A 25,283-nucleotide genomic window follows, 5' to 3' on the forward strand; every position below is an offset into this window, starting at 1 on the left:
CCCAGGTAGGACGGCGGGGCGGGCGGGCGCGCGGGCTGCCTCTCCCCCCCCTCCTCCAGCACGCGCAAACACCCAAAGCCTGGATTTTTTCCCCCAAAAGCGCCTTTCCCGCCGGCCAAACTTCCCCCTACGCCCGCGCCCCCCAGCGCGCGCGGCTCCTGCTCCGGGATTAAAAGCACCGAGGTGGTGGGGTGTCCGTTTCGCTGCTTGGCTTTTATTCTTTCCTCGGTTTTAATTTCCTTGCATTTTTAATCTTTTTGCGCCTGTTTTTCGGCGCGGCGGCAGCGGGCAGGGAGCCGCGCTGCGCGCCCGGGACAGCGCTGCCACCCGCCCCGCCACCGGGACCGGGTCCTTGTGGGCTGGATACGTCTCTCTATATATACATATATATATAAAAAAATCTAAAACTACATATGTGTATATGTATATATTTCCAGTAAGGTGGAGGAGGGAAGAGGAAAAAAAATAAAGGCAGCTGCGAAATGTTCTGCTTTAGAGCCACGCAGAGCGGCGGCGGAGCCGAGAGCGGAGCGCGGGCAGCGGAGCCGCCGAGCCCGATCCCCCGACGGGGCGCTGGGGCCAGCAGCCCGCGGAGGAGCAGCTCGAAGTGGGACTAAAGCCCCCCCGACCCGAGGAAAAAGAAAAAAAATACGAAAAAGAAAAATCTTTTTTTTTTTTTTTTCCTCCTTCGGGTTATTTTCTTCCTTTCCTCCGCTGTCGGCTCACGAATACCCTCCCAGCCGCTGCCGTCGGGGCGTCGCGCTTTGCGGGCTGCGGGTCCCGCTTTGCCGGTGTAATCCTGCATTTTATTATCGCTTTTTAATATCTTTTTATATCGCTTTATATATATATATATATAAAACACACATGTGTGAGTGTGTGTATATATATATAGTGTATAAATATATATTTATGTATATATCGCGCTGCCTCAGCTCTTTCCCTGCGCTCCGCGGCTCACGCCCGCCCCGTCTCTCTTGCAGGCAGCGCCGAGACCGCCGCGCCGGGGCCGGCTCCCTGCACCGCGCCATGGGACGCCTGGACGCCTTATTTTTGCCGAGCCTCTGATTTTTATTTTTCATTTTTTTTTCCTTAAAAACTACAAACCCCCACAACCCCCCTCCCCAACAACGGCGGGGGACGGAGGAGAAGAGGGGGCCCCGCCTGCGATCCCGGAGGACTCCTCGAAGGCGGCGGGTGGATGATGGATGGCCGAGATTTCGGGCCCCCCCGCTCGGTGCACGGTCCCCCGCCGCTGCTCTCGGCGCTGGCCATGGAGAGCCACCGGCTGGCCCCCGCCGCCGGCCGCCTGGCCCCCGCCGCCGGGCCGCTCGCCGCGGGGCTGCCGGCCGCGCTGCCGCCCGGCAAGTTCCTCGCCTCGGGCATCAGCCTCCACTCGCACCCCGGTAAGGATCCGCGGAGCGCGACCCTCTAACCCCCCCCCCCCCCCCAACAAAAAAAAAAAATCCTCGCTTTTTTTTTTTTTTTTCTGCTATTTTGCCCCAAAATTCGCTCCTGCGCGCCTCACTCGGCTCGTATCAGGGAAGGAGAAATGGGGAAAAATCGCTGCGCGCCCGCGGTTCCTCCGAGCCTCTTCCTTTCCTCCCGCGGAGAAGAGGAATAAAATCGCGTTTTATTTTTATTTATTTATTCTCTTTTTTAAATTTTTTTCGGGTTAGGGGAGCGGGGTGCCTCGATTGCCGGGATGTGTGTGGGGGAAGGCTCTGCGCGGGGCGCGGTGCCCGCTCCGAGAGGCGAAACGGGGAATTTGGGGCGAATCGGGGGAATTGGGGCTCTGCGGGAAGTGCTCGGGAGGCAGAAGTGCCGATCCCAGCTGGGTTGCTCTCTTTCGATGCTTATTATTTTTGCTGCTGTTGTTATTTTTACCCTCTTCTCCTTTCTCTTGGCAATGACTATTGCAAAATCCGCAGACAAAACTTGCGCGTTTTGCCTGCTCCCTCGGCGGAATTTTGTTTTCTCGTTGCGCTCCAACCTTAAGCAGTCCCATGACTGCCGTGCATGGAGAGGGGAAGAAAGAGAGGGGGGGGGGGGGGGAAAAAAAGGCGGGCTTGGAAATGTGTGTTTTGAAGAGAAAAAAAAACCCTGTCAGCTTTTTGTTCATCTTTTTGTTTGTTTATTTAAATTACTTTTTTTTTTGAGTGCTTTTTTATTTTTTCGCTGGTTCCAGAAAGCGCCGCGGCCCGGGGAGCGGAGCAGGGCGGGAGGCAAAGCCGTTCCCCGCAGCTGCAAAACACCCATCGCTCCGGCTGCGAGAACACAGGGCTTTCTGCCCCCTTGATAGAGATATATTTAATTTTGCTTTCCCTCTCTTCCCTCCTTTTTTTTTTTTTTTTTTAATTATTTTTATTTTTTAATTTTTTTTCTCCTTCTCACCCGCTGGCTTTCCCCTGGGCGTGGAGAGGTGACTCGGAGTTTACTTTAGGCGTTGGGAGGGTGACAGGTTTTGCAATAATAAACCTGCTTTGCGCCCAACCGCCCGCACCGAATGGCTTTGAAATTCCCAAACCTGATTGCCAACATCTGCGGGGAAGGAAGCAGCCGGACCCGGGGAAAGATTTATTAGTTTTAGACTAGGTGGCAGTGCCAATTTCCCAGGTGCGAAAAGAAGAGGTGTAAAACGAAAAGCCATGCAGCCGAGCACATGGGCGAACACCTTTCTTCCCTTTTGTCCTCCTTTTTATTTTACCCCCCTTTTTTTTTCCCCTCCTCCCCCATCTCCTGCTAAAGGCAGAACGCAAGCTCTCCAAAAATGTGTCTGGACAATCTCAAGGCAAAGCTGGTGGGGGTTGCTGAGGGTTGTGTGTTTTTCTTTTTTTTCTCTTTTTAATTAAAATTTTTATTGCTTAAAAAAAAAAAAAACTTATTTTTCGCGGCTCTTCTCGGTGAGCGCCGAGTTCTGCGAGCGGCCGCTGCTCCCGCTGCCCTTCCCAAGCTTTCCCAGCCGCGCCGCAACCCTGGGGCTGGGAGCGGCACTGGGATCTGGCTCTGCTGAGTGCCCCTCTTGCAAATCCCTCCAATTTTTTTTTTTTTAAACACCATTCCCCTTTTTCCTCGTTCCGCAGCCTTCCCGAGCCCGCCGCGCTCCCTTGCGTGATGGGCGCCATAATTTGCGGCGCTAAAATAAACTGCACCAAAAGAGCTCCGTACAATTAGCAGTTGAAACTCCCATTATCCCAGGGCGGGTGGTGGGCAGGGATTTTTTTTTTTTTTTTACGGCTTTAACAATATCAATTGAAATGATGATTGCTTCCTGCTACCGAAGGGCTTTTTGTAGGTTTGCATTTCTTGTTTGGTTGTGGTAGGAGGTTTTTTTTTTGTGTGATTTTTTTTTTTTGTTGTTTGTGTGTGATTTTTTTTTTCCCTCCCTTTTTAATTTCTTCTATTTTGAGGGCTGGAAGCGAAGCCTTGCGCAAAGAGTTAAGGGAGAAATAAAAAGAAGGGCAGGAGGCGAAGCCTTTAAATAGAGCCCGTTCCAACCTTTAAATACCGCCAGGCTGAAGGAAGGGACTGTTGAACCCGTCCCAGCCTCCTCCTAAAATAAATACTCCCCTGTAAAAAAAAAAAAAAAAAAAAAAAAAAAAAAAAAAAAAAAAAGGCCGTTTGCCATATTTGAGGCTCCAGTTATCGCCAGCTTTGGCTGCTTGTTTTTCCCGTAAGCCCTTGGCGGGCTGGGGCCGTTTGCAGGGGCTGCCCCTTCCCGGGATTGGGGGCGGCGCAGGGAGGGGGACAGGAGCCTTTTGTTGGAGGCAGGAGCGGGAGCGCGGATGGGGCTGGGGGATTGTGGAAAAGCGGCCGGTTGCCGTGGGGTTTGTTCCCGGGAGACGGCGGATTCCCAGCGCGGGAGAGGCCGGGATGGATGCGGCCGCTCGCTCTTCTCCAGAGCCCCCCGCCTCAATTCAAGGGGCCTTTTTGCTTTGGCCCCCGTCCCACCTCCTTCGGGCAATAGGGAAATGAGTGTCCCGGTGTCCCGGTATCCGTCCCCTTGTGCTTTCGGCAAGGCGGTGAATAAGGCTCCGAGCGGCAAAAGGGCTGCAGGGGTGGGTGGTGGGTGGGGTGGTCTGCATTGGAGCAAATACTGTCCCCATCCAGAGCCCCCCAGTCTTAAAATAATTATAAAAGCAGAACGAGTTCCCGCTCCCGGTGCAGAGCGAGCACGGAGGTGTCCGGAGTGGCGGCAGGCTCGGCTCTGCAGTGCTGGGGTCGCAGCCCCTCGCCCTCTCCCATGGAAAAGAGCCTTGGGAAATGGGAAGCGCCCAGGCAAAGGGGCTGGAGCGATACATACCCTGCTGACCTGGTGTTGAATCCCCCCCGCGAGGGATAACTTGGCTGCGCCAGCAGAACCCCGGCGCGGACGCACTTTTAATGGCAAAACCGCGTTTCTGCTGAGCCCGCGGGTTCCGCCCGGGAGGAATCGGCTGCCTGGGAGCGCTCCGCCCGTCGCGGATCCCAGGCTGGCCGCTGCGCATTCCGTCCCCCTGCGTGGCCCGATCCCGTGCTGGGGAGCAGGGAGCTGCTGGAGCAGCCGGGCGGATTTGGCCGCTCAGCCTTGAGCTTTGGCATAGCTTTTTTTTTTTTTTTTTTTTTTTTTCCTTCTCTTGCAATATGTCGCAAGGAAAATATCACTGTGTTTAATGGCCCTTGAAATGGTGTTTTTTTTGTGTGTGTTTTTCTTTCTGTTGTGTTTTTTCTCCTCCCGCCCAGGGGGTGGTGCACGGGCCAGGGGCTCCCTCGCTCGCTCCCGGGGCCGGCGCTGCCCGTGTAAAAGCGGGAGGAATGCGGGAATGCGGACGGCTTGGAGAGCTGCCCGGGAGGTGCTTCGCTTCTGTGGGGGCCCCGTGGAAATGGGACGCTTTCCAATGGGCGTTTTTCCATCGGGGATGGGGGCGATGCGCTTTGACCTGCCCCACTCGCCCCTTTGCACCACTGTCCCTTGGGATTTGAGATACTGGCCGGAGCCGATGTCCCTGCCGCACGCTTGGGGCCAGTCTGTGAATGGGAACTGTCCTTTCGGTTTTGTACTCCTGGGAATAAAATGGGATTGGGAAAAAGGATTTCTGCTGCGTTTTTGGGAAGCCGGGGCAGGGTGTCCTTGTGCTGTGGGGAGCATTCCAGATGCACAGAGCTGCTTCCCGGGTTTGGAGCAGCTGCCCTGGGGATGCCCTTGGTGGCTTTAGGGTCTGTGGCAGGGGTGTCCATTGGGGTGAAACCCCACCTGGGATCACAGCTCGGCTCGAGGACGAGCACAGCAGCACGAGCCTCCTCGGAACAAGGTCGAACCCTGGATGCCTTTCCAAGATGAGCATGGAGGAGCTCGGAGCTGCCTCTGCTCCACGGCTCCATTGGAAATGTGCTTTTGTTAGTGTTATCCATAACAGCTCAGCTCCCTTTGCCTCGTGTCCCATTGCAGTCCGTGCTTCGGATGGTCAGAGCACCAGAAGGGCTGGACCTGGATGTGGAGCCGGTGCCGGGATCCCCATCCCGGCATGTCCCAGGGGGCCAGGAAGGCCCCTGCTTCGGTCCCACCAGCAGCAGCTCCTGCTCTTTCCCAGCACAGCAGCTGCCAGAGAAATAGAAATCTCCGGGAATTAAACTCGCTTTGGAGATGGATCGTAGCGCAGGACTTTCAGAAAGGGAAATTTTAGATCTCCCTGCTAGGATAAAGCAGGGTAGAGCTGGAGGATGTTTATAACTATATGGTCTGTAATCCCCAGCTCGGCACTTCCCAGCTTTTGAGGAGCTCGGGAGGGAGGGTTTGTGTGGGTGCCGTGGCTCCTTTGGGATGCCGCGGGAAGGCGGGATGCAGAGCGTGTCCCTTGGCTCCGGCGAATCCCAGCAATGTGAAACAAGGGGGTTTTCAGCGTGTGCTGAAGTGCTGTGGTTAGGGCTGTGGCGGGAGGCGGTGCCGGCAGCCCGGGCTCAGCTCCGGCACGTGAGCGTGGCCCGGGAAGCAGCGCCCGTGCCAGGGACCCTCTGTGCCGCCCACAGCTCGGGACAGTGTGCGGGGTGCTGTGGGACCCGCTCCGCAGCCCCCAGCTGGCCTTTCCCCCAGGGGTTCCCAGCCCCGGCTTTGCCAGCGGGAAAAGGCTCGGAGCAGGGCTGAGCGGCTGCGCTTGGTCCCTTGACGGCCGCTTTTGCCATCACCCCCTTCCAAGTAACAAAGCAAGTATGGAAAGGGATTGCTCGGGTGCAGCTCATCCATACCGGATCGCTCTGACAGGGCAGCGGAGCGTTGCGTTCCCCCCTTATTCCCTTCTCTCCTGCATCTCCGGCTCAACAGCAGCAACACCCGGCTGAATGCCCATGGGTGCAGTGCTGCGGTGCACCCACCAGCCCAGCGTTCGCTTCCTCGTGCTTCCCCATGGCTCCTCCGCAGCCTTGGAAACCCGAGGGGCTGGGGCCGTTCCCGTTGGCGCGGCCGGGATGCGGGAATGCTGCTGTGGTTCCAGCGAGGGCGGCACTCGGGTCCCTCCCTGTGCCATCGGGATCGGCTGGGGCTGCGCAATGTGCTCCGCTCTCCCGCTGCGGCTGCCGGCCGTGCCGGGAAGCGAGAGGTGCTTTTGTGCTGGGGATGGAGCAGGGAGGAGGGCTCAGCAGTGCCCTGTGGCCTTGCCGAGGCTGGAGGTTTGCTGAAGTCCTTTGAAATATTGGTGACAGATTGGCATGACCTTGGGAATAAATTTGATGGCCAGCGTAGCAGTGTCCATAGCGCCTTTCGGAGGGAGCTGGATGCAAACGGGAGCTGGTGGGGCTGGAGCGAGGAAGGGATCGCGTTTGGGAGGGAGAAGGGGTTTTTTGAGGCCCTTGGGATCCCTATGCCAGGCAGTTCCAGCTCGTGCTGCCATCCATCTCGGTGTGGCAGAGCCTTGCTTGGGTTTTGGGGTGAGCTGCATCCCCTGCGCTGCGGGAGCCCTGCTCCTCCTCGCCGTGCAGCCGGCCGTTCCTTTTTAGCAGAATCCCCCGTGGCTCGAATATGCTTTTAATACATTTGCTTTGATTGCTTTTAATTACCTACCAAAAAAAAAAAAAGATGCAAACGGCTGCCGTGCGGGGCAGGAAAGGGTTTCAAAGGGATTCGGCTCCCGCGGGCTGGCGGTGCCGGCGGGAGCGGGAAGCAGCCCGGGCCGCAGCTCCCGCACAGGCTCCTCCGGGGCTTCTCCCGTAATGAGATTAGTGACAAAGTGGCGATTCTTCCGACGCTTTTAATGTATGTGCGGGGTTTGCGGGAGGGGAGGATCGGAAATTCCCACTTTCATGGGATGAGCTCTCGCTGCAAGTCTTTGAACGGATCTCCCTCTCCTCAGCGGTGACATCCGCAGTAGCCCAAGATTCCTTCCCTTCCAACCAGCCTGGACGCTGTCAGTTTTACCTTCTCCATTAATTTTATCTCCTTCCTTTCTTGGAATTGCACCTTCTCCGAGCTGCTTCCATCTCGTCTGGGACACGGGAGGTCGGTGCCCTGCTCTGGCCAAGCAAAATATGGGTGAGACGAAGGAGAAGAGCTGCATTTGCTCGTGGATTGTCCCTGTAGATGCTCCATGGTTTTCCTAGTTGAACTAAAATATATTATGTGTGTATATATGTACATATGTAAATGCATTTGCCTATGAGAAATCCGTGCGGCACCTCGTCCTGGCAGCACTGCCCATCCCTGCCATCGTGCCCGCCTGGCATTTTGTCAAGAGCCCCAGGGCTGTGCTTCAATTTGAGTGCAGATTTGCATAATTTATTGGGAATTAAACCACCCCACCGTAACACCCACCTTGGTGTTTATCTCCCGGAGTGGATGCCGGCTGTTCGTAGTGGTGGTTTCAGCGGCAGCGGGTGCCCACAGATGCCATCGTCTCCCTGCAAATGCCATCGGCTCCGGAAAGGACAGAGCGGTGCGGGAGCCGTCTCAGCTGGGTGCATCCGAGTGCGTCGGGCACTGGTGGCTTGTGGCTGCTGAATGGAGCAGGGCCAGGAGGTGCCATGGAAAATGAGTCCCCTTTGTGCCGGGTACGGCGGTGTCTGACAGTCTTTCCCGTCCCTTCGCAGTTGGGAATGCGGAGCGCCCGTTTGCCGTGCGGAGATGGGATGTCCTGGGGGGCTGTCCCTGAGGCTCCCTGGGGCATCGCGGCGGGTCAGGGCACGGCTGCATCTCCGTCCAACGCCTGGCTCGGCACCAGGAGCTTTCCAGCGCCCGGCACAGCCCGTGCTGGGAGCTGTTCCCCTTTCCTGCTGCCTGCACCCTTGTGTCCCGCTGCAGGGCATTGGCATCGTGATGCCCGGGCTCCGGGTGTTGGGGATGCTGCTCCGTGCCTTGGTTTCCCCCAGCAGCACCATCCTGGGCAGATGTTTGGGATGCACCAAACGAATCGCTCGGCAGCCGCTGCTCCAAGGAGGAGGCAGATAAAATAAGCAGGGAGCTCCCGGGAGGCCGAACGGACCCGTGTGCGGCTGCCGCCTCCCAGCCGGGTGTTAATGCCAGGGCTGCAGCCGTGGCCCGGGGTGCAGAGTCATCATCGGAGATGCAAAGCCATCACCCAGGATGGCTTGGGATGCAAAACCATTGGGAAGAGAGGGCAGGTGGCATTTGCCTTTCGCAGCTCTGGGGCTCAAGGAAAGGAGGATAATGCCGCACCATCCCATTTAACCTGCTGGTGACCTGGTCTCAAGTCTTTGTGGCTGAAAATAGCCCGTGTTCCCTCCAGGGCACGGCTAATGGCTCTGGGAAAGCCGGGATGGCGCTTGGAACACTGACTTAATTGCTGCTGGCAGGTGATGTGGGGACCAGGTCCCCCTCCTGCCTCTGGGGTGCGGGAGGATCCGTAGGATCGGGATGGAAGTGTGGGGCTGTGTGTGGATTTGTGTGCCCAGGTGCTCCCGCAGGGAGCAGCCTGTGTGTTAACATTAGATCTTTCCACTAATTTAGAGCAAGTTATAGACAAGGAAAAGCCAGGTGGGATAAATTTCCATTTGGGGGAAGGAGGGGAGAACTAAGAATAAATGCGTTCACCTGGCGCCTGCCCAGCCCTGGTCCACAGGGCTGCTTTGCTGCGAGGTTGGGCACGGCAGGCGTTGCTTTGGGTGGGAAACACTGCGGAAGAACCGGGGAAGGTGAGAGCTCAGCTGCTGCTGGCTGCCGCCGCGCGGCTTCTCACGGCAGACGCTGCCCGTATGGTTTCCTCGCGCGAGCAAGGAATCTCCAAGTGCCTTTGGAGATGCACTTGGGTCCCTGCATGCAGGTGGTGTGAGTGCTAGCAAGAGCCGGGGTCCATCTGTGATGCCCGGGGAGTTTCAAGCTGTTTGGCTACGGTTCCTCGTTTACTGACCTGTTTTCAGGTGTGTAAAGCAGGGGGTATCTTGCAAGTACAGGGCGCTTCAACAGCCTGTCAGTCTGCTCCCAGCTGAATTGCAGTGTGCCTCTCCTGAACGGTGCTGCCTGGAGGAGAAACCAAAATACCATATAGTTAAGGGTTAAAATCTGTAATTGTGCTCCGTAGCCCCTTGGAGCATCTGCAGGGATGTAGGCTAAAGGATCCAGGTGCATCAAAACAGGGAAGAATTTCCCACAGGTGTGAATTGGGCTGGTAGCTTGGCAGTGCCCCCAGTGTCCCCCAGCGTGTTCAGAATCGGCTTATTCTGGGCAGGAAAAGAGCTGAGTTGATTCATTCCCCAAAGGCATTTCCTGGGAGCAGTGGGATGAGGAAACAGAATGGATGAAGATGGTGATTTTTTTCTTTTTTTTTAACTCTTTTTTTAATCATTCCTCTGGGAAAGCCTGTTAGCACCAACAAAGATACCATGGCTTTATCCTGGAAAATCAGGAGACCAAATCTGGGCTAAAATCTGACAACCAGGTCCTGAGTTTCTGGGGATTTTGATGAACGGTCTGACAATCAGATACATATTTTTTAATTTCCATGCAGTGTCTTACTCAATCTGGAGCGTGAGTTTTCTCCTTGCTATTTTAGGAGCACTTCGAGGTTGTGCAAAGAAAATCTCAAGGTGTCGATGGGAATTCATTAAGGTGTTGGATTAATTTATGTCAGCACGAAGAAGAGGAGTCCCAGGGTTGGGGTTTTGGGGCTGGGGACATGGCGGAGATGCCTCTCCTCTTCCAGTGAGCTGAGAAACAGGGGCATTGACCCCAATTTTCTTTTTTTTTTCAGGATAATTTCCCTTTTTCTCAGGATTTGGACCTGCCTCTTCCCTCTTTTCTCCTCCCTGATGTCTCCGGAGCGTTGGGTTGTTCCTATTCTCCTGGTTGCAGTCGCACTCCCGGGCGAGGGGCAAGGTGGGATGCAGAAGGATGATTTTTTTCCTGCTGCATCCCAGCATTCCCACCCTTCTCCTGCACATCCTGCTGAGGGGTTTGGCCGTGGGACGAGCGTGATTCCGCAGCAGGATCGTAGCCCGGGACAGGGCTGTGGGCGGGCGCCCGGTGCTCCCGCGCTGACGCAGCTGCGAGCCATAGTAAACATTGAGCAAGAGGCGCTTTAAAAATAAAACCGCCTGGACACGTATTCCCACGTGCAATAAACCCAAATTAAAAAGAAACAGTAGAGGTCTGTGCCGAGCTGGGGACTCGCCTTGGCTTTTAAGGTGTTGCTTTTGCAGCAATGGGAAAGCAGCCCAAGGACGTTTGAGCTGGCAAAGGCTGCGGCTGTGGACCCCTCTGCAAGAAATGCAGGGGTTTTGCTGCATTGCTGGCATCTCGGAGTGCTCTGGAGCCGTGGGAGATCAAACAGGGAGTTAAATTGCAGTGATGGGCGTGTGCAGGGGGTGACACTGGAGGCCTTTAGGGGATGTACAGCACCGAGGCTGTAAATTAAGCCGAAAAGCAACTGCCAGCCCCGTGCGCGGGGTGCGAACACGGCCCGGGGAGGCTTGGGGCCGGGTGCCGGGTTGCAGCGGCCGCGAGAGCGGCTCGGGGGGACGCGGGACAGGCCGGGCGCACCTGATGCGGCCGCTCGGGTTTCAGGCCGCCGTGTTCGGGGGCTCGCGTTGCTGTCGTCTCGTGCATGGCACCGAGTCAAAGCGGCTCCGGTGCCTCGGGTGTCACCAGAGCCGCCCTGGCAGGCAGGGGAGGAGGTGGCAAAGATTTACACTGTCAGCGCTCCCCGGCTCCCGGCTGTTTGGAGCTGCAAGTGCGTGCAGGAGCACTATGTAAGTATGCAAGACTGATGCATAGGTGCATATAGGAGCAATAACTGCCCCTGCTGCTTGCGGGATGCTCATACCATCCAGGTACTGGCTGAGCTTGGATTCCCTCCCCCCCCACCCGAAGAGTAGGCATAAGCCTTTATCCAGTTGTTTGTGTCTGGGCCCACTGGTAGCGCGTGGTGCTCAGGGCCGGACTGGGGAGGAGGTGACGGAGCTGCTGGCCAAGGGCGGCTGCAGAGACCCCGGCTGCAGCCCGTGCCGCAAATCTCCAGTGTCGAAGGAAACTGGAGTCCCCACCTTTGCTTTCCCCCAGACCGCCTGGGGACGGTGGATTTTGGCAGGGAACGGTGGATTTTGGCAGGGGACGGTGGATTTTGGCAGGCACCGCGTGCCGAGGTGCTCCACGCGCCCCCTCCGTCGCGGCCGGACGCGGGGCGATGTGCCGGCGGTTGGTGATATTTCATAAGCGGCAGAGCCCCGTAACGGGCCCAGCGGGGCAGTTACTCAACCTCTTCCCCGGTGCTGGAGGCCGCAGGGTTTCCGGCACATGGGGCTGCTCTTTGGGATGCACCTTGTAGATGCCGTGTCCTGCTGCGGCTCCTTGCGAGGTGGCAGCGGGGACCAGGAGCCGCTGGGATGCCAATGCCGGCAGATGATTGGGATGCCGCGCGGCGCCACGTGTGGCCCCTTCTCCTCCCGCTCGGCCCGGAGCCGCCTGCGGACGTTTGGCGTGTGGTTTGCGCGGTCGCCGCTATCTGCTCTGCCCGGCGGCCGCGGCCCCGCTCCGCGGTGAGTCACTCCCTCGTTCCGGGGCTCAGCGGAGGGGAAGCGGTTTCCAGCGGGGCTGGCACATCTGTGCCCGCTGAGTTCCACCAGCGATGGCCCGTGGTGCTTTACGGGACGTTACATGGTGCGGGACCACGTGGGGACACGCGTCCCTGCCACCTGCTCCCGCCTTCCTGCGGAGGCTCCTGGCAGGCACGGGGGACATGGAGAGGCAGCGGGTGCTGGAAAGACCCTTTTTCTCCCCATTATTTCCTCTGACTTTCCTCCCTGCTCCCACAAGTCTCTCCAGAAGCAACCAGCTCCGTGCCCCGTGTGCCGGGCTGCTTTGAGCCCATGTGGACCCTGCGCTGCCAGTGCTCTTTGGGAGATGACACATGTTTTTGGGGAAATGGTCAGGAACGGGGGGCCCAGCTGGTGTCGAGTGCCCGTGTGTGTCCCGGTGGTGCCAAGCCACCCGCGGGCGAGCAGCTGGAGCGTGGCACAGCCTGCCGGGACCTGCCGGCGTGTCCCGGGGCGAGGAAGGCTCTTGCGCTGGTTCAGCAAACGCTTTGACCCCGGGCAGAGGGAGGCGGTTGCGGTTTCCCCCTTTCCCCCTCCCTTTCCCCTGGCAGGCGCCCGTGCTCGGGCTGAGCCGTACGTTGCTCGCTGCGGTAGAGTTTCTCCCCTTGGCATCGCTTGCTGGCTCACAGATCCGAGGAGGAAGCGACTTGCCCGCGGCGCCCGCCTGCAAACGGAACCGCTTGGTGTGTGAAGCAGCCGTCGCGGCCCTGGGGCTCTCGGGGGGAGCAGGGCAGCAGGTCTGGGGCTGTGCACGAGGCCGTCCTGGAGCTCAGGGGCTGTGTGCAGGATGGGGTGCCCTCATGCTGCCTTTGGGATGGATTTGCACAGGGTTCATTGCTGGGAAGGCTCCTGGCAAGACTTTCTCCTGGGAAATGCCCAGCTTCTCTCGCTAGACACTTAGCAGAGGTGGCTTCTGGGCTTGTCTGGTGGCATCGGATAGGGGCAGATGGAAGCCTGTCCCATGCTGGATCTGGTGTGTCCTGGGTGTGGAGCGGAATGGAGCAATGGATGCTGCCAGCACAGTGCGTCCCCCGGCTCTGTGCTCTACGCTGTCCTTGGATAGGATGGTGCCTGAATACAGGGATTGTTCCCAGGATGACCTGGAGTGTAGCTGGCACCCAAATACCTTTCTGGGTATTGGTAGCTTAAGCTGTGAGCAGGCGTCTCAGTACTGGGTGGCAGGGGCTGTGTCCTCTTTGCAGGGCTCAGCCTGTGGCTTCGTGTCCCATTGGGGCCACCGCTGTCACCGTGCATGAGTGGGGACTTCCATTCCCAGGGATATGTGTTGCTCCGTGTTTCCAGGCGCGGACAGAGCAGTGGGTGGTGGTGGTGGCCATGGCGAACGCGTTTCAAAGGAGAGCTGGTAAATACAGCTGGTAAATCCCTGGGGAAATCCATACGTGGCTGCTGCCCGGCTCCCTCCAGCACTGCAAGGAGCAAATACATTTGCCGTCCACAGAGCAAGCGAGCCAAGGTTTTGGGCTTACAAAGTGAGGTGCAAATGACTGTGCAGTGAGACCAGATAGCGACTTCCAGCCGCTGGGAAGGAGCTCCGCTGGGAACGAGCTCCGCTTGGAGCTTTGTGGAGCCCGCGGCTCGTGCCGCAGCACGAGGGTGACGCTGCCGGGGACGGGCTGAGAGCCTCCCCCAGCCAGACGGGCCGTGGAATTGGGCCAGGAGCTGTGCAGAGCACCGCCTCGGTGAAGCACATGTGCCGCCGTGCAAACATGTACGCAGAAGAGCTCCCGGCTGTCTAAATAATGTGAAATATTGACTAACTCTCGCAGATGGTGCTCCGCGTGCAGCGTCAGGGACTGAGCTGGTGGGCTTTGGTGGGATTTTTGTTTTCTTCATCCATTTAGATGCTGGACCCTCGACAAACTCGGTGGTGCCTGTTGCTTTCTGTGGGGCTGTTGAGTTTGGGGAAGTTTTGGTGTTAGTGGCGTCTGAGCGTGGGGGGAGGGCTCGCCTGCTTCCTCCGGACTCTCCCGCTGGCCTTTATTTTTTTACTTTATTTTTACTTTACTCAATTAAACGGTTACGCAGAGTGGGAAGTGGCTGCTTGCTCTGCACGGCGCAGCGCGGTGCCTGGCTTTGCAGTATTGCTCGGGTGCCGTTTGGTGGCAGCCTTGCAGAGGGATTGCTGTGTGCGGCCGGGAGCGGGTTTCTTCACCGTTACTGCAGTTGTCTCTGTGACAAAATGCCACGGATGGTCACCTGTGTGAGGGTGCTGCTGGAGCCCCGAGGGACCAGTAACCTAGACATGGGCCAGCCCAGCGGCAGCAGGGCCAGGGGACACGCTGCCTTCATACCACAGTGATGGGCAGCAGGTTTTCTGCTCCATTTTGCTTATCCTCCCCCGGATAAGATGCAGGTTTGGGGCAGGTAAAACTCACTTCATGCGAACTATTGCAGACGATGCTTTCCAACTTGCTTTCCCCCAAACCACTCTTATCACCACCTGGCAAGCGTCCCAGGGATGGCCCTTGCCTCTAGGCCACCGAGTCTGCGATAAAATGCCTTATCAGCCCATTATTTAGTCTTTTTTTGCCCACGGATTTATATCTGTGCCATGACCAGACCCGGGGCCGAGCCGTGGGCTGCGTCTCGCCACCGCTCCTGGCGCGTGGGGGCCCGGCAGCCACAACAGTCTGTGCCGCCGCGGGGCTCCTTGCTGCTGGGGACTGAGTTGCGTTTCCTTCTTGTGTTGCCACAGGCTTTTCCCATCTGCCGAGCGGGCTGTACCCGTCCTACATCCCGCTGAGCCACCTGGAGCCGCCCAGCGCCGGCAGTCCCCTCCTGGCGCAGCTGGGCCAGCACAGCCTCTTTGAGTCGCAGAAAGGTGGGTGCGGGTCCCCGGCCGTGGCACCCATCCCTGCTCATCGTGCAGCTCGGGGCCCTCCGGGTGAGGCGGTGTTGAGGGGAAAGACGGGAATGCCTTGGGGTCGGTGCCTGGGGGTGTTTTCTAGGAAGGTGGGGATGCTGCTGAGATGGGCCCATCACTACTCCCCCAAGATTTCTGCTCTTAGGACAGCCTTGAAGGTGAGGGATTCCCCAGGGGCTGTGGGGAAGGTCCTAGCAGCACCTTTCTCCTTCCAACCTCTTCCTCTGCCATTTGGGATGTGTTCCTGGGAACCAGCCAGGTCCCTCCTAGATGCCTCCACTTGCTGCTACAGCAAAGGGCTCAGTGTGCAGCAGAGACAGGACTGTCCCGCATCTCACCAGGATGTCCTGCGTGTGTCTCCATCCTGGACATGCTCCAACATCCCAAACCCCCCATTCCCTGCCCACTGCCAACCTCCTGCCTATCTCCACATAGCTTTTCCCTGGGGAGGGTGGAGGCCCCATGTCATATCTCTTGTTTTTGCCCCACAGATGGGTTCTACCTGTCGGGCCATGCGGGCCAGTCGGCTCTGCACGCGCAGCCACCCCTCTCAAGGAGCGCGGGCAGCCACACGCCGAGCGCACTGCTGCGGGAGAAGGAGCTGGGGCAGCTGCACAAGAGCTCCAAAGAAAGCCTGAAAGACCCCGGTGGGAAGGAGCGGGGCTGCCGGAGCGACCTGCCCTTGCCCTTTGCCAAAAAGGAGGGCAAGGCCAAGGAGGAGCCGCGGCCGCGCAGCGTGGTGGACCTCACGCAGGACGCCAAGCCAGAGGGCGAGCGCAAGGCCAGTGTGGTGGAGAAGGTGGTGAAGGCCGGCGAGCGCCTCTCGCCCTTCCTGGCCGAGCACGCGGCGAGCCGCGGCGGCGGGGAGCCCAAGTCCAAGAACCCGCTGCAGAGCTCTTCCCTCAGCAACTGCAATGGCGGCGGCGACGGCGCCGTGCTGAAGGCGCTGGGCGCCGAGCAGGAGCGCTGCGCCAAGGACGCCGCCCGGCACGACGAGAACGTGCGGCCGGCGGCGCACGCGCACGCCGAGCGCCTCAAGCGCGGCGAGCCCCTGCTGCCCGCCGTGGGCGCCCTGCACGTGCCCTGCGGCTGCTCGTCACCACACGCCGCGCCGCCCAAGATGGCGCCCGCCGCCGCCTTCCCACCGCAGCCCGTCCATTCCGGCGTCTACACCATCTTCCCGCCGGCCAAGGAGCTGGGCAGGGAGCACAAAGTCATCGCCCCCACCTTCGTGCCTTCGGTGGAAGCCTACGACGAGAGGAGCGGGCCCATCCAAATCGCCTCGCAGGCCCGCGACGCCAAGGCGAAGGACAAGGAGCTGGGCAAGGCGGGCGTGCTGCAGTCGCCTGCCGAGCGGTGCCTTGCCGATGCCTCCCGCACGCTCCTCTCGCAGGACTTCTCTTGCCACAGCGATGCCAAAAGGATGGAGGCGCTGAGGGAGAAGGGCTCGGTGATCAGGGCCACCTCCATGGCGCTGAAGAGGCAGGTGGCTTCGGAGCCCTTCCTCAACCGGCCGGGGCTGGGCTCTCCGGAGAGCAGGGAGTTCCTGGCCTCCAAGGACTTGCTGAAGCCGAGTCCGGAGGCGGAACATCGCCCCTGCGACCGGGAGCGCTTCCAGCGGTCCAGCTCCAAAGATGCAGCGAAGGTCTACAGCACTTTGGACTCCTCCCGGCAGCACCTGGAGCACGGCCAGCTGAAGCCGCCCGAGCAGAAGTGGAAGCCCTTTGAGATGGGCAACTTTGCCACCACGCAGATGGCGGTGCTGGCCGCGCAGCACAACCACGTCAGCCGGGCGGAGGAGGAAGCCAAGAAGGTCTACCTTGACCCCAGCGGCCTGCCGCGCTCCTCCGTGGTGGGCTCACGGGGTGCCGCGGACGTCCTCCACCCCGCGTCCCACGGAGAAGGGTCGGCCATGCAGAGCCTCATCAAGTACAGCGGCAGCTTCGCCAAGGAGACCACGGCCCGGCAGAGCTGCGGCAAGAAGAGCCCCTTCGGTGGCCTGGGCAACATGAAGTTGGACTCCTCGCAGCTGGGGGCCTCCAAAGTGCAGCAGCTGTTGTCGCAGCAGCCCGCGAAGCAGCTGAAGAGGGACCCCGAGAGACCCGAGAGCGCCAAGTCCTTTGGCCGCGAGAGCATCGGCTCCCAGGGCGAGGTGGAGGTGAGGCACTTGCCCGTGGGCATTGCTGTGGCCGTGGCCCGGCAGAAGGACAACAGCAGCAGCAGCAGCAAGCTGGGGTCCAGCCTGGCAGACCGCGATCGCTCGCTGTCCCTCGGCAGCATCAAAGGTAGGTACCTGGGTCTGTCTTGGGGCCTTTCTGCATGGATCTGGTCACTCTGTAAAGTGGCTGCTCTGTTCTTGTCCCTCCCAGCTGCCCTAGTTTTATAAGGTTGATGTCTTGGAGGTCCTTCAGGGCAGGGACCTGCCTTTCTCTCCAAGCAAACCTGCTCCTTGGTGTTGTCCAAGTGCAGCTCTCTCCATCAGGGAGGATACAGTGGTCCCTGTGATGTGACTAGGCCTTGGGATGCAGGCGGATGGTTGGTACCTTATTGGTACCAGTGAAAGATGCAAGGCGGCTGGTGGCCAAAGCCCAGGAGATACAGGTGCTATAGGAGGACTTGGGGTGCTCAGAGTAGTGTCCACCAAAACCTCATGGATCCATTCTGACAACCTTCAGGTTATTTTTTTTTTCTTTTACAAGAATTCCCTCTGCTAAGTAAAACATTTCTCTAGCAGTTTTTGTTACATAGAAGCTTCCCTCACTTGCCATGCTGAGCATCTCTGAGGGAATATGTGTGGGCCTCCATGGACACCCCAGCGTCATGACTGATCCCCAACTGCTAAGGGGGTGACAGAGAGTCCAACCTGCCTTCATGCTCCCATTTTAATCTAATGGTTTTGATTTAAAAGGCTCAAGCAGAGGAAGCTCAGAGGCAGCAATAGCAGCATCTGCTGAGGAGTAGTGGAAAGCTCTGCCCTGGTTGTGCTAAATCCGTTCAGAAACCAGTTTCAGTGAAGTCAGGGCAGGGCTGACTTGTCCCTCATGTCTTGCTAAGCCTGCAGTGGTGCAAGAAAGGATATTCTCCGTGCAAGAGCTCTCTGTTGGTGCCTGCCAGCAGCACTGATGCCTCCATGGCCCCTTCCGCAGCATCCAAACCTGGAGGGTCCAAGTGTGGCTCCCACTTGTCCTTGTAGAGTGACAATATCCGCATATAGGTAGTTGTGTCCATCCGCATCCCGACTGTTTCCCAGCTTGCTCCCCAGTTCTATGACAGGGAACCCGAGGCCTCCAAGGTGGTGAGGGCTGCGAGCTGGTGGACTGCGGTGCTGACACGAGGGGTCTCATCACTCCGTGTGTGTTTCCATGATCTGCTTGGCTTGCAGCGAGACCCACGTAGGGACCCTCCGGAGCAGGGACAAGCTCGCCCGTGCCGAGAGGCGATGCCAAAACGAGCAGCCAGAATGCCTGGTTGTGAGAAGCGGCTTCTCCAGAGCGCGCAGCCCCTCTCCCCATCCCATTTTGTCCCCTTCCCATCATCATCCCCACGCCCGAGCCCCTCATGGGCAGCACAGGGAGCTGTTTGTTCAGCCGCACAATCGCCCAGACCCTCCCAGCTTGCGTTAAATGTAATTTACCGAGCCGAACTAAAAGGCTGCAAACAGGGCTTGGGTTCTGGCAGCCCTCCGGGCCCGTTGCTAAGGGATGCCCTTGGCTTTCAGACAGAAAACAAGCCCGCTTTTCTCCTCCGTTTGCCCTCCAAGCGCTGCCCCCCTTCTTTGTGCGCCAGGAGATATTCGTCTAATAACATTAGCTTGCCTGCGCCGAGTGGACGGTGCTTGAATGTTTAGACCTTTTAAGAACGAGAAAGCAGGCTTTAGTTGGCTAATCTGTAGTATTTGGCAAGTAAAATGCAAGTATTTAGTGCCGGGCATGGGTTGTCAAGGGAACGGGTCTCAGCCTTTCCTCTGTGCATAACTGATTGAATTTTTCTATGCGGCCCGTGCGTCATGTTCATATATATAGACAAAATGATCATTCACTGTCCGGACAATCGTCGATCTGTACAGAAAAGGGACCGTCCTGTTAGTGGGCTCAGGGCTAGGGAGAAGTTATGTGAATAGGAAAGTGTGTGTATGTGGATGGGGGGATGAAAAAAGATAATAAACCTGCCTATAAATAACTGGTTGCAAATAATGTATGTGGAGAGGGAGGAGCTGAAATAAAATAATGTGTTTCTAATAAAAGGCTGGTGGGGAGGGGGTAGGTGCGGGTGGAGGGTCGCTTGCCTAGGGCCGAGGAGGGGAAGGAGGTTGCAAATTAACCAAGGGATGGCTCCAGATTGCAGATGCCAAAGAGGTGGACAGGCATTTATTGGGAAAATAAATACCCAAAGGGGCTCCGAATGGGAAAAATAAGTACGAAAAAGGGACTGCAAATGGGAAAGCTGAGCCTGGGAGTGCATGAGGATTTCAAACACACCACCACGGTCGGGGAGAGGGGCAGGGGGGTGTTAGAGCCCTGGCACAGCTGGGTGCAGGGGGATGGTGGGAGCCACTGTGCCTTCCAGCGAGGACCTGAGTGATGGAGATGCCCATGGGAGCATGTCCCGCACGGGGACAAGTGGCAGACCGGTGTGTCCATGCAAAGTCCTTTGCGAGGCAGAGGTGTGTGCCAGGTTTTGAAGCATCTCTGCTTTTTTTTTGCCTGAAGCCCATGGAAGGAGCATAGGGAGAGGAGATGGGAGAGATGTTGTCTTCTACCCAGATTCCTTCTGACAGTGAAAGCTGAGGGAATTGGAGACTTGACAGCAAAAACCGTGGGCTGTCCAGGGTTGTGGGAATACACAGCGGAGTTCTCCTTCAACAGACTGTCAGCAGAACAGACTTGATGTTACGAGATGCCTTCCCATGTGCCAAGCCCTGTCCTCACAAGACAACAGGGACCCCGTGGGAGAGGAGCATCCCCTGGGCAGGGGACACGATCTGGTGGGAACTGGACATGCTCCTCCTTGATCCGCTCCAGCCTTGCCAGACCGTCCGACTGCTTGTTGCAAGCAGGGATGGAGTTAGGGGCAGGTCCTATCACGAATTACAAAATGGATGGCGGCAACTAGGAACTGTGGAAAACTGCCTGTATAAGAAAGATGCTAGGGAAAAGCAAGTCTAAAATCTGAGCGCTGGGTACTTGGATAAAGAAAGGACTGGCCACAGTGGTGTCCTCGAAGGGCCAGCGAGGTGCTGCCGAGCAAATGTGGCATCTTTTGTTGCTGTGAAGGTTGCTGTCGCGCCAGGCTGTGTTTGCTCCAGCTGTTTGGGTTCTGGGTGAGCTGTTTCTCCAAACATCCAGTCCTCCCACCTTTTATTTTATTTTTTTTTTTTAACCATCAGGAACTTCTTGAGTAACAGAGCTAGAATCCCACCCCCGCAAGGTTTGTTGAGCAGGATAGTGAGGCTTCATGCAGGGATTAAACTGGGTCTAATCTCCTTTGGAGAGAGATGGGGAGTCTGCCCCTGTCCTTGGGCAGATTGGTCCTGTTGGTGCCAGCTCTGGGAAACTGGCCTGGGAGAAGTGAGACCTCAAAAATGATGCTTCCAGGAAGCCCCCTTAGCAAGAGTATTTTGATCACGCAGCCAAGGGTAGAGTCCTGCCCTGTCACTTAAAGTTTCAAGCTCATACAGCTTTGGGGACAGTGATGTTTGGGGGTGCTGGGTCCCAGCGTACCCTGTCTCTGTGTTCCAAGCTCTGAGCGGACGGCATTTCCCAAGCTGGATCTCATGCCTGGTGGCTCTGGGTTTCCTCTTAGGGCACGGACGCTCGGAGGAGGACTGTGGCGATGAGAGGAGCCGCCACCGGGACAGCCACCTCCTGGCAGGGCGCTTGGAGCGGGATCAGGAGAAGCTGCTCAGGTGAGACTCGCCCAGGGATGGGGCCTCTGGCTGCCACTGCTGCAAGTTGTGCTTGGGGACAGCCTGTGTGGAGAGGGACTAGGGATGTGCCTGTCCTAGTGCTGCTGCCACCAGCCTTGCTGCTCTGGGGAGGCCGTGGTTTTCTTTGGGGTGTCACGGGGTTAAAGATAGTCCCAGATCTGCAACAGAGTGACCCTAACGTGCTGCTGCAAGTCTGTGCCCCCTCCAAGGAGACAGAGAAATGGGGTGCTTTATTCTGGCCGTGACATTACCACCCTGTGCCCCTGCTGTGCTCGAGTGCCTGAAGCCGCTTTGCAAATGGTCTCATTCTGCAGCTGGTTGGTCCCGCCGGGCTGCTCCGGCCACGCGGTGCCTCCGGTCATCTCTCACCCTCTCTCTTGCCTCCCCCGCGTGCAGAGAGAGCAAGGAGCTGGCGGATTTTGCTCGGATCCACCCCTCGGGCTGTGCCACGAACGGCTTGAACTCCAACCTCATGGTGACGGGAGGCCCGGCCCTGCCGGGCTCCGGCCGCTGGTCGGCAGACCCGGCTTCGCACTTGTCGGCTCATCCCTGGCTCCCACGGACAGGGAGCCCCTCCATGTGGCTGGCCGGCCACCCCTATGGTGAGTGTCCTGAAGGGAACGCTGGGTATCCAGGGGGATACGCGGTTCCGGGAGGTGCATCCCCGAGCGCCCGGCAAGGTGGGATGGGATCGAGGTATTTTGGAGCAGTGAAACTGCCTGTGGCCTTGGCACTGTCGGGAGATGTCCTGAATACCCCGAACTGTGATCCTGGCGTTTCTTCTTCCAGGACTTGGCCACCCTTCCCTGCACCAGGGCATGACTCCAGGCTTCCCCCCTGCCATGGGGGGAGCTCTCCCCTCCGCCTACCAGTTTGCCAGAGACCCGCAGTCAGGACAGCTTGTTGTCATCCCCAGTGAGCACTTGCCGCACTTTGGTAAGGCTGTGAGCGTGACGCGGGTCCCATGGCGTGTCCCACGGCGGCGGGAGGGAGTGGGGTGGGTGCATGGGGCCTTGGACAACACGTAAGCATGAAGCCTTCTGCTTCAACTTGAGGGTGCTCATGGGCCCAGTGAAGATGATGGCTTCTTGTGGGATACACAGTGGGGAAGCAAGGAAAAGGATTTCTGGCTGCCTGGAGCCACATGGTGCTGTCTGCATTGACCATGTCCTGTTGCTCCTGCTAAGCTGGGGCTTTGCACTCTGCAGCTTGCCTGAAGACTCTGACAGCTGTGGAGGAATAGAGACTTTGGAGGTGGCTAGTTAGGAACCTAGATACCCACGGGGACCAGAAGCTGCATCTCTGGGCTGAGTGAACTGGACACTCTCATTTCAGTGCATTTTGGAGATGGGAAGTGTAGCCCTCAGCTGCAGTTGCAAAGCAAGTCCCATAGCCTCAGGGCCTGTGGGAGGGTGTCAGTGGGGATTTTACTTCCCCCTCTATGTTTCTGGATGTGTCTCCTTGTAGCATTTTGTCTGGCACCCCTCACCCCTGGTAGGGACACAGTGACCCCGAATCCTCCAGCCCCTCATCCCAGTGCCTCGCTGACTGTGTCTCTGCTCCTTCCGCAGCGGAGCTGATGGAGCGGGCGCCGCCGCTGTGGCCTGCCATGTACCCCCCGACGCGGAGCTCCCTGCAGCACGCGCACCAGCTGCAGCTCCTGTCCCACCAGCAGCTGCTGAGGCAGCACGAGCTCTACATCCTGCAGCAGCAGGCGGCCCACGCCATGGAGCTCCAGAGGAGCGCCCAGCTCGTGGTATGTTCTGAGGAGCTCCTTGCTTGGGGGTGAGATGAAACTGGGGGGGTTGATGGGGAAGAGCAGCCCCGTTGGTGTTGCAGGTGCGTCTCGAGGGTAGGGATGTGCTGGGGAATCCAGCCCTGGTTCCTGCATTCTGGGGTCTTTGGTGTGTCCTTCCAGGTTTTGGAAGGATTTGGTGTGGTGCTGCTGAGTGGTGCAGCCAGCGAGCACCCAGCAGCAGCGTGGCCTTGATTCCTTCCATAGGATCATCTCTGTTGAGAGCTTTCAGCCCTGGTGACCTCTGAGCAAATGTCTCATGGTGGCTCAGAGAAACGTGTGCGATGCTGGCAGCAATGGAGCACCCTGGAGCACCAGACCTGCAGCCTTGCCCAACCTTAAACCTTTAACCCCTCTCTGTTCCAGCCAGTTCTCTGTGTAGGAAGAGTTAGTTTAAGGACAGCGTGCCTCTCCGTCAGACAGATCTTTAAATAGTGTTGCATGGTGGAGGAATATCACAGAATGGTTAAGGTTGGAAGGGACCTCTAGAGATCATCTCGTCCAACCCCCATGCTCAAGCAGGGACACCTCATGTGTGTTATTTTTCCAGCTTACATTTGATAAGGCTGTATTTTGGTCTTGTTTCGTGGTAGGCCCATGTTGCTTTCCAGGAGCGGGTAGAGTCCTGCTAAGTTGTGCTCTGTCCTTGCTGCAGGAGAGGTTGAAAGCGAACGAGCAGCGCGCAGACATGGAAGAGAAGGTGACAAAGCGCAGCCTGGACACCGCCAAGTCAGGCCTCTCCTCCTCTGCGCCGGGCCTGGTGCACCGCAAGCCGCCCGTGCTGTCCCCCAGCGCCTCCACGTCCTACAGCAAGGCTGTGAGTCCACCCCCCCTCTCTCCCAGGGCCTCACCCGTGTCTGTGCTCAAAGCTGAGGTGATCCAAAAGATGGAGGAGCCACCTTCGCAGCCAGCCTACTCCTACCCCGCCACCCCCAGCTCCCATCCTTCCAGCCCGCCCCCCGCCTCTCCACCCCCTGCCCCTGCCATCCCTCCAAAGGAAGAGGCGCCCGAGCCCGTGGAGAAGAAAGAGCTGGAGCTGGAAAAAGAGGCTGCCGGTCCCTTTCAGGCCTTGTTCCCAGGTAAGAGCGCCCTGCTTTGGCAGAGTCCCGTTGTGTTTGTGCCTGGCTCCCTTTTTCTCCTTGGCTCTTTCCTGCTTCCAACCCTTCCCCTAGGGAAAACCGCGTAGCTCCTCTGAACTGCGAGGAGAGGCAGGGGCCAGGAGGAGGCTGGTGGGCTGGGGTCGCTGCCTGGGGCATAGGGGCACCTGGGGCTGTGTGCTCTCTTCTTCCCGTGGGTTGAGCCTGGGCTGGTTCCTCCAAGGCTGAAGTCTTGGTGAGAGGAGGATGCAGGAAGCAACCCCTGCCTCTTGGCACAGGAGGGCATTGGAAAAGTGCAGAAGGGACCTCTTGGGTGCTGCTGCCTGAGGATGAGGGTGGCATCTGAACCAGGAGAGAGGTGCTCAAAGCAGCTGCTGTTGCAGAAGGGGAAACATTGAGAGATGCTGGAAACAAATGCTGTAGTGAGAGAGAAAGTGCCTTGGGGCCCCACCATTATACAGCCTGTGCCGTCTATGTCTTGCAGAGATCCCCCCGGGATACCCGTTCCAGTCCCTGCCTCCTTCCTTCGGGAGGCACTATCCCTACCTCCTGCAGCCCGCCGCAGCGTCCGATGCGGACGGCCTGGCTCCTGATGTGCCGCTGCCTGCCGAAGGCTCTGAGCACATGGAGCTTTCTCCAGAGGTCAAGCCCATCCACCTGTCTCCGTCCAAAATGCTAGAGCCCATCCAAGCAGCAGCAGAGGAGGAGTCCTTGGAAGAGAGGGTGAAGTCAGAGGTGCAGATGGAGGAAAGTCAGGAGGACATGTGCGAGCAGGACATGGGCACTCTGAACATCGCCACCTCCGCAGCCGTCCCGGTGCCCAACGTGGACAACTGCAACCTCCTCTTGCATCAAGGTGAAGCCCTGGGTGCTATGGAGCAGGACCAGGAAGACCTCCAGAGCTGCCCGCCCCCTTACCAGGTTGTGGCCTGCCCAGCAGAAGCAGAGGCCCAGGCAGAGGCTGGGAGCAGAGCAGAGACCTGCTCCATGCACATGGACTATGAGGGCTCGCTTGTGCACGCGGAGAGTGAGCCACCCCACATGGACTTGGCGACACAGCGGGAGGAGGCCTCGGTATCCATGGATCTGCAGAGTGGGGATGTGCCCCGTGGCAGGGAGTTTCCCAGCCTGCCCCCTGAGGAGCGGGAGCAGGGTCCGGAGATCGCTTCCTACACGGATGGGGAGATCTCTTGCCAGATGCCAGCTCTGGACATCAAGCCGGGCGACCCGCTGGCTGGGATGAACGCTTTGGTGGCCGCCACAGAGATGCCCCAGGCTTGTTCCTTGCTGACTCCTGCCAGCGTCACTCCGTCCCAGGTGAAGATGGAAGTGTTACCTGACCAGGCTTTGGAGCACTCCTTCCTGCAAGGGATCACTTTGCTGAGCGAAATTGCAGAGATGGAGCTGGAGAAGCGGAAGCAGGAGATGCAAAGTAAGTTGTGAGTGTGGAGCCCAGTCAGCCTTGGGCTGAGCTGCAGCTCCCTGTGTGCAGCCCCTTGTCGCCTCTAAGGGGACAGAGGAGCAGGGGCAAGTTGGGCTGTCTTGTGACCTCAGGTAGGCAGCAAGGAG

The 25,283-nt window shown here is 58.2% G+C and overlaps 1 protein-coding gene across 1 annotated transcript in view; it reads left to right on the plus strand.

The window, feature by feature from the left end:
* Nucleotides 1–1,150: 1,150 nt before the first annotated feature.
* The window catches only part of TNRC18 (trinucleotide repeat containing 18), a 51,724-nt gene continuing 27,591 nt past the window's right edge, over nucleotides 1,151–25,283 (plus strand). The window contains exons 1-9 of the mRNA XM_026053988.1: nucleotides 1,151–1,406; nucleotides 14,729–14,854; nucleotides 15,388–17,181; nucleotides 20,699–20,801; nucleotides 21,219–21,424; nucleotides 21,612–21,758; nucleotides 22,394–22,578; nucleotides 23,273–23,696; nucleotides 24,199–25,146. Coding sequence (XP_025909773.1) covers nucleotides 1,202–1,406; nucleotides 14,729–14,854; nucleotides 15,388–17,181; nucleotides 20,699–20,801; nucleotides 21,219–21,424; nucleotides 21,612–21,758; nucleotides 22,394–22,578; nucleotides 23,273–23,696; nucleotides 24,199–25,146 — 4,138 coding nt within the window. The 5' untranslated portion in view covers nucleotides 1,151–1,201. The remainder of the gene's footprint in view (nucleotides 1,407–14,728; nucleotides 14,855–15,387; nucleotides 17,182–20,698; nucleotides 20,802–21,218; nucleotides 21,425–21,611; nucleotides 21,759–22,393; nucleotides 22,579–23,272; nucleotides 23,697–24,198; nucleotides 25,147–25,283) is intronic.

Source organism: Nothoprocta perdicaria, unplaced genomic scaffold (assembly GCF_003342845.1).
Source record: "Nothoprocta perdicaria isolate Ctin4 unplaced genomic scaffold, notPer1 scaffold_12, whole genome shotgun sequence".
NCBI lineage: Eukaryota > Metazoa > Chordata > Aves > Tinamiformes > Tinamidae > Nothoprocta > Nothoprocta perdicaria.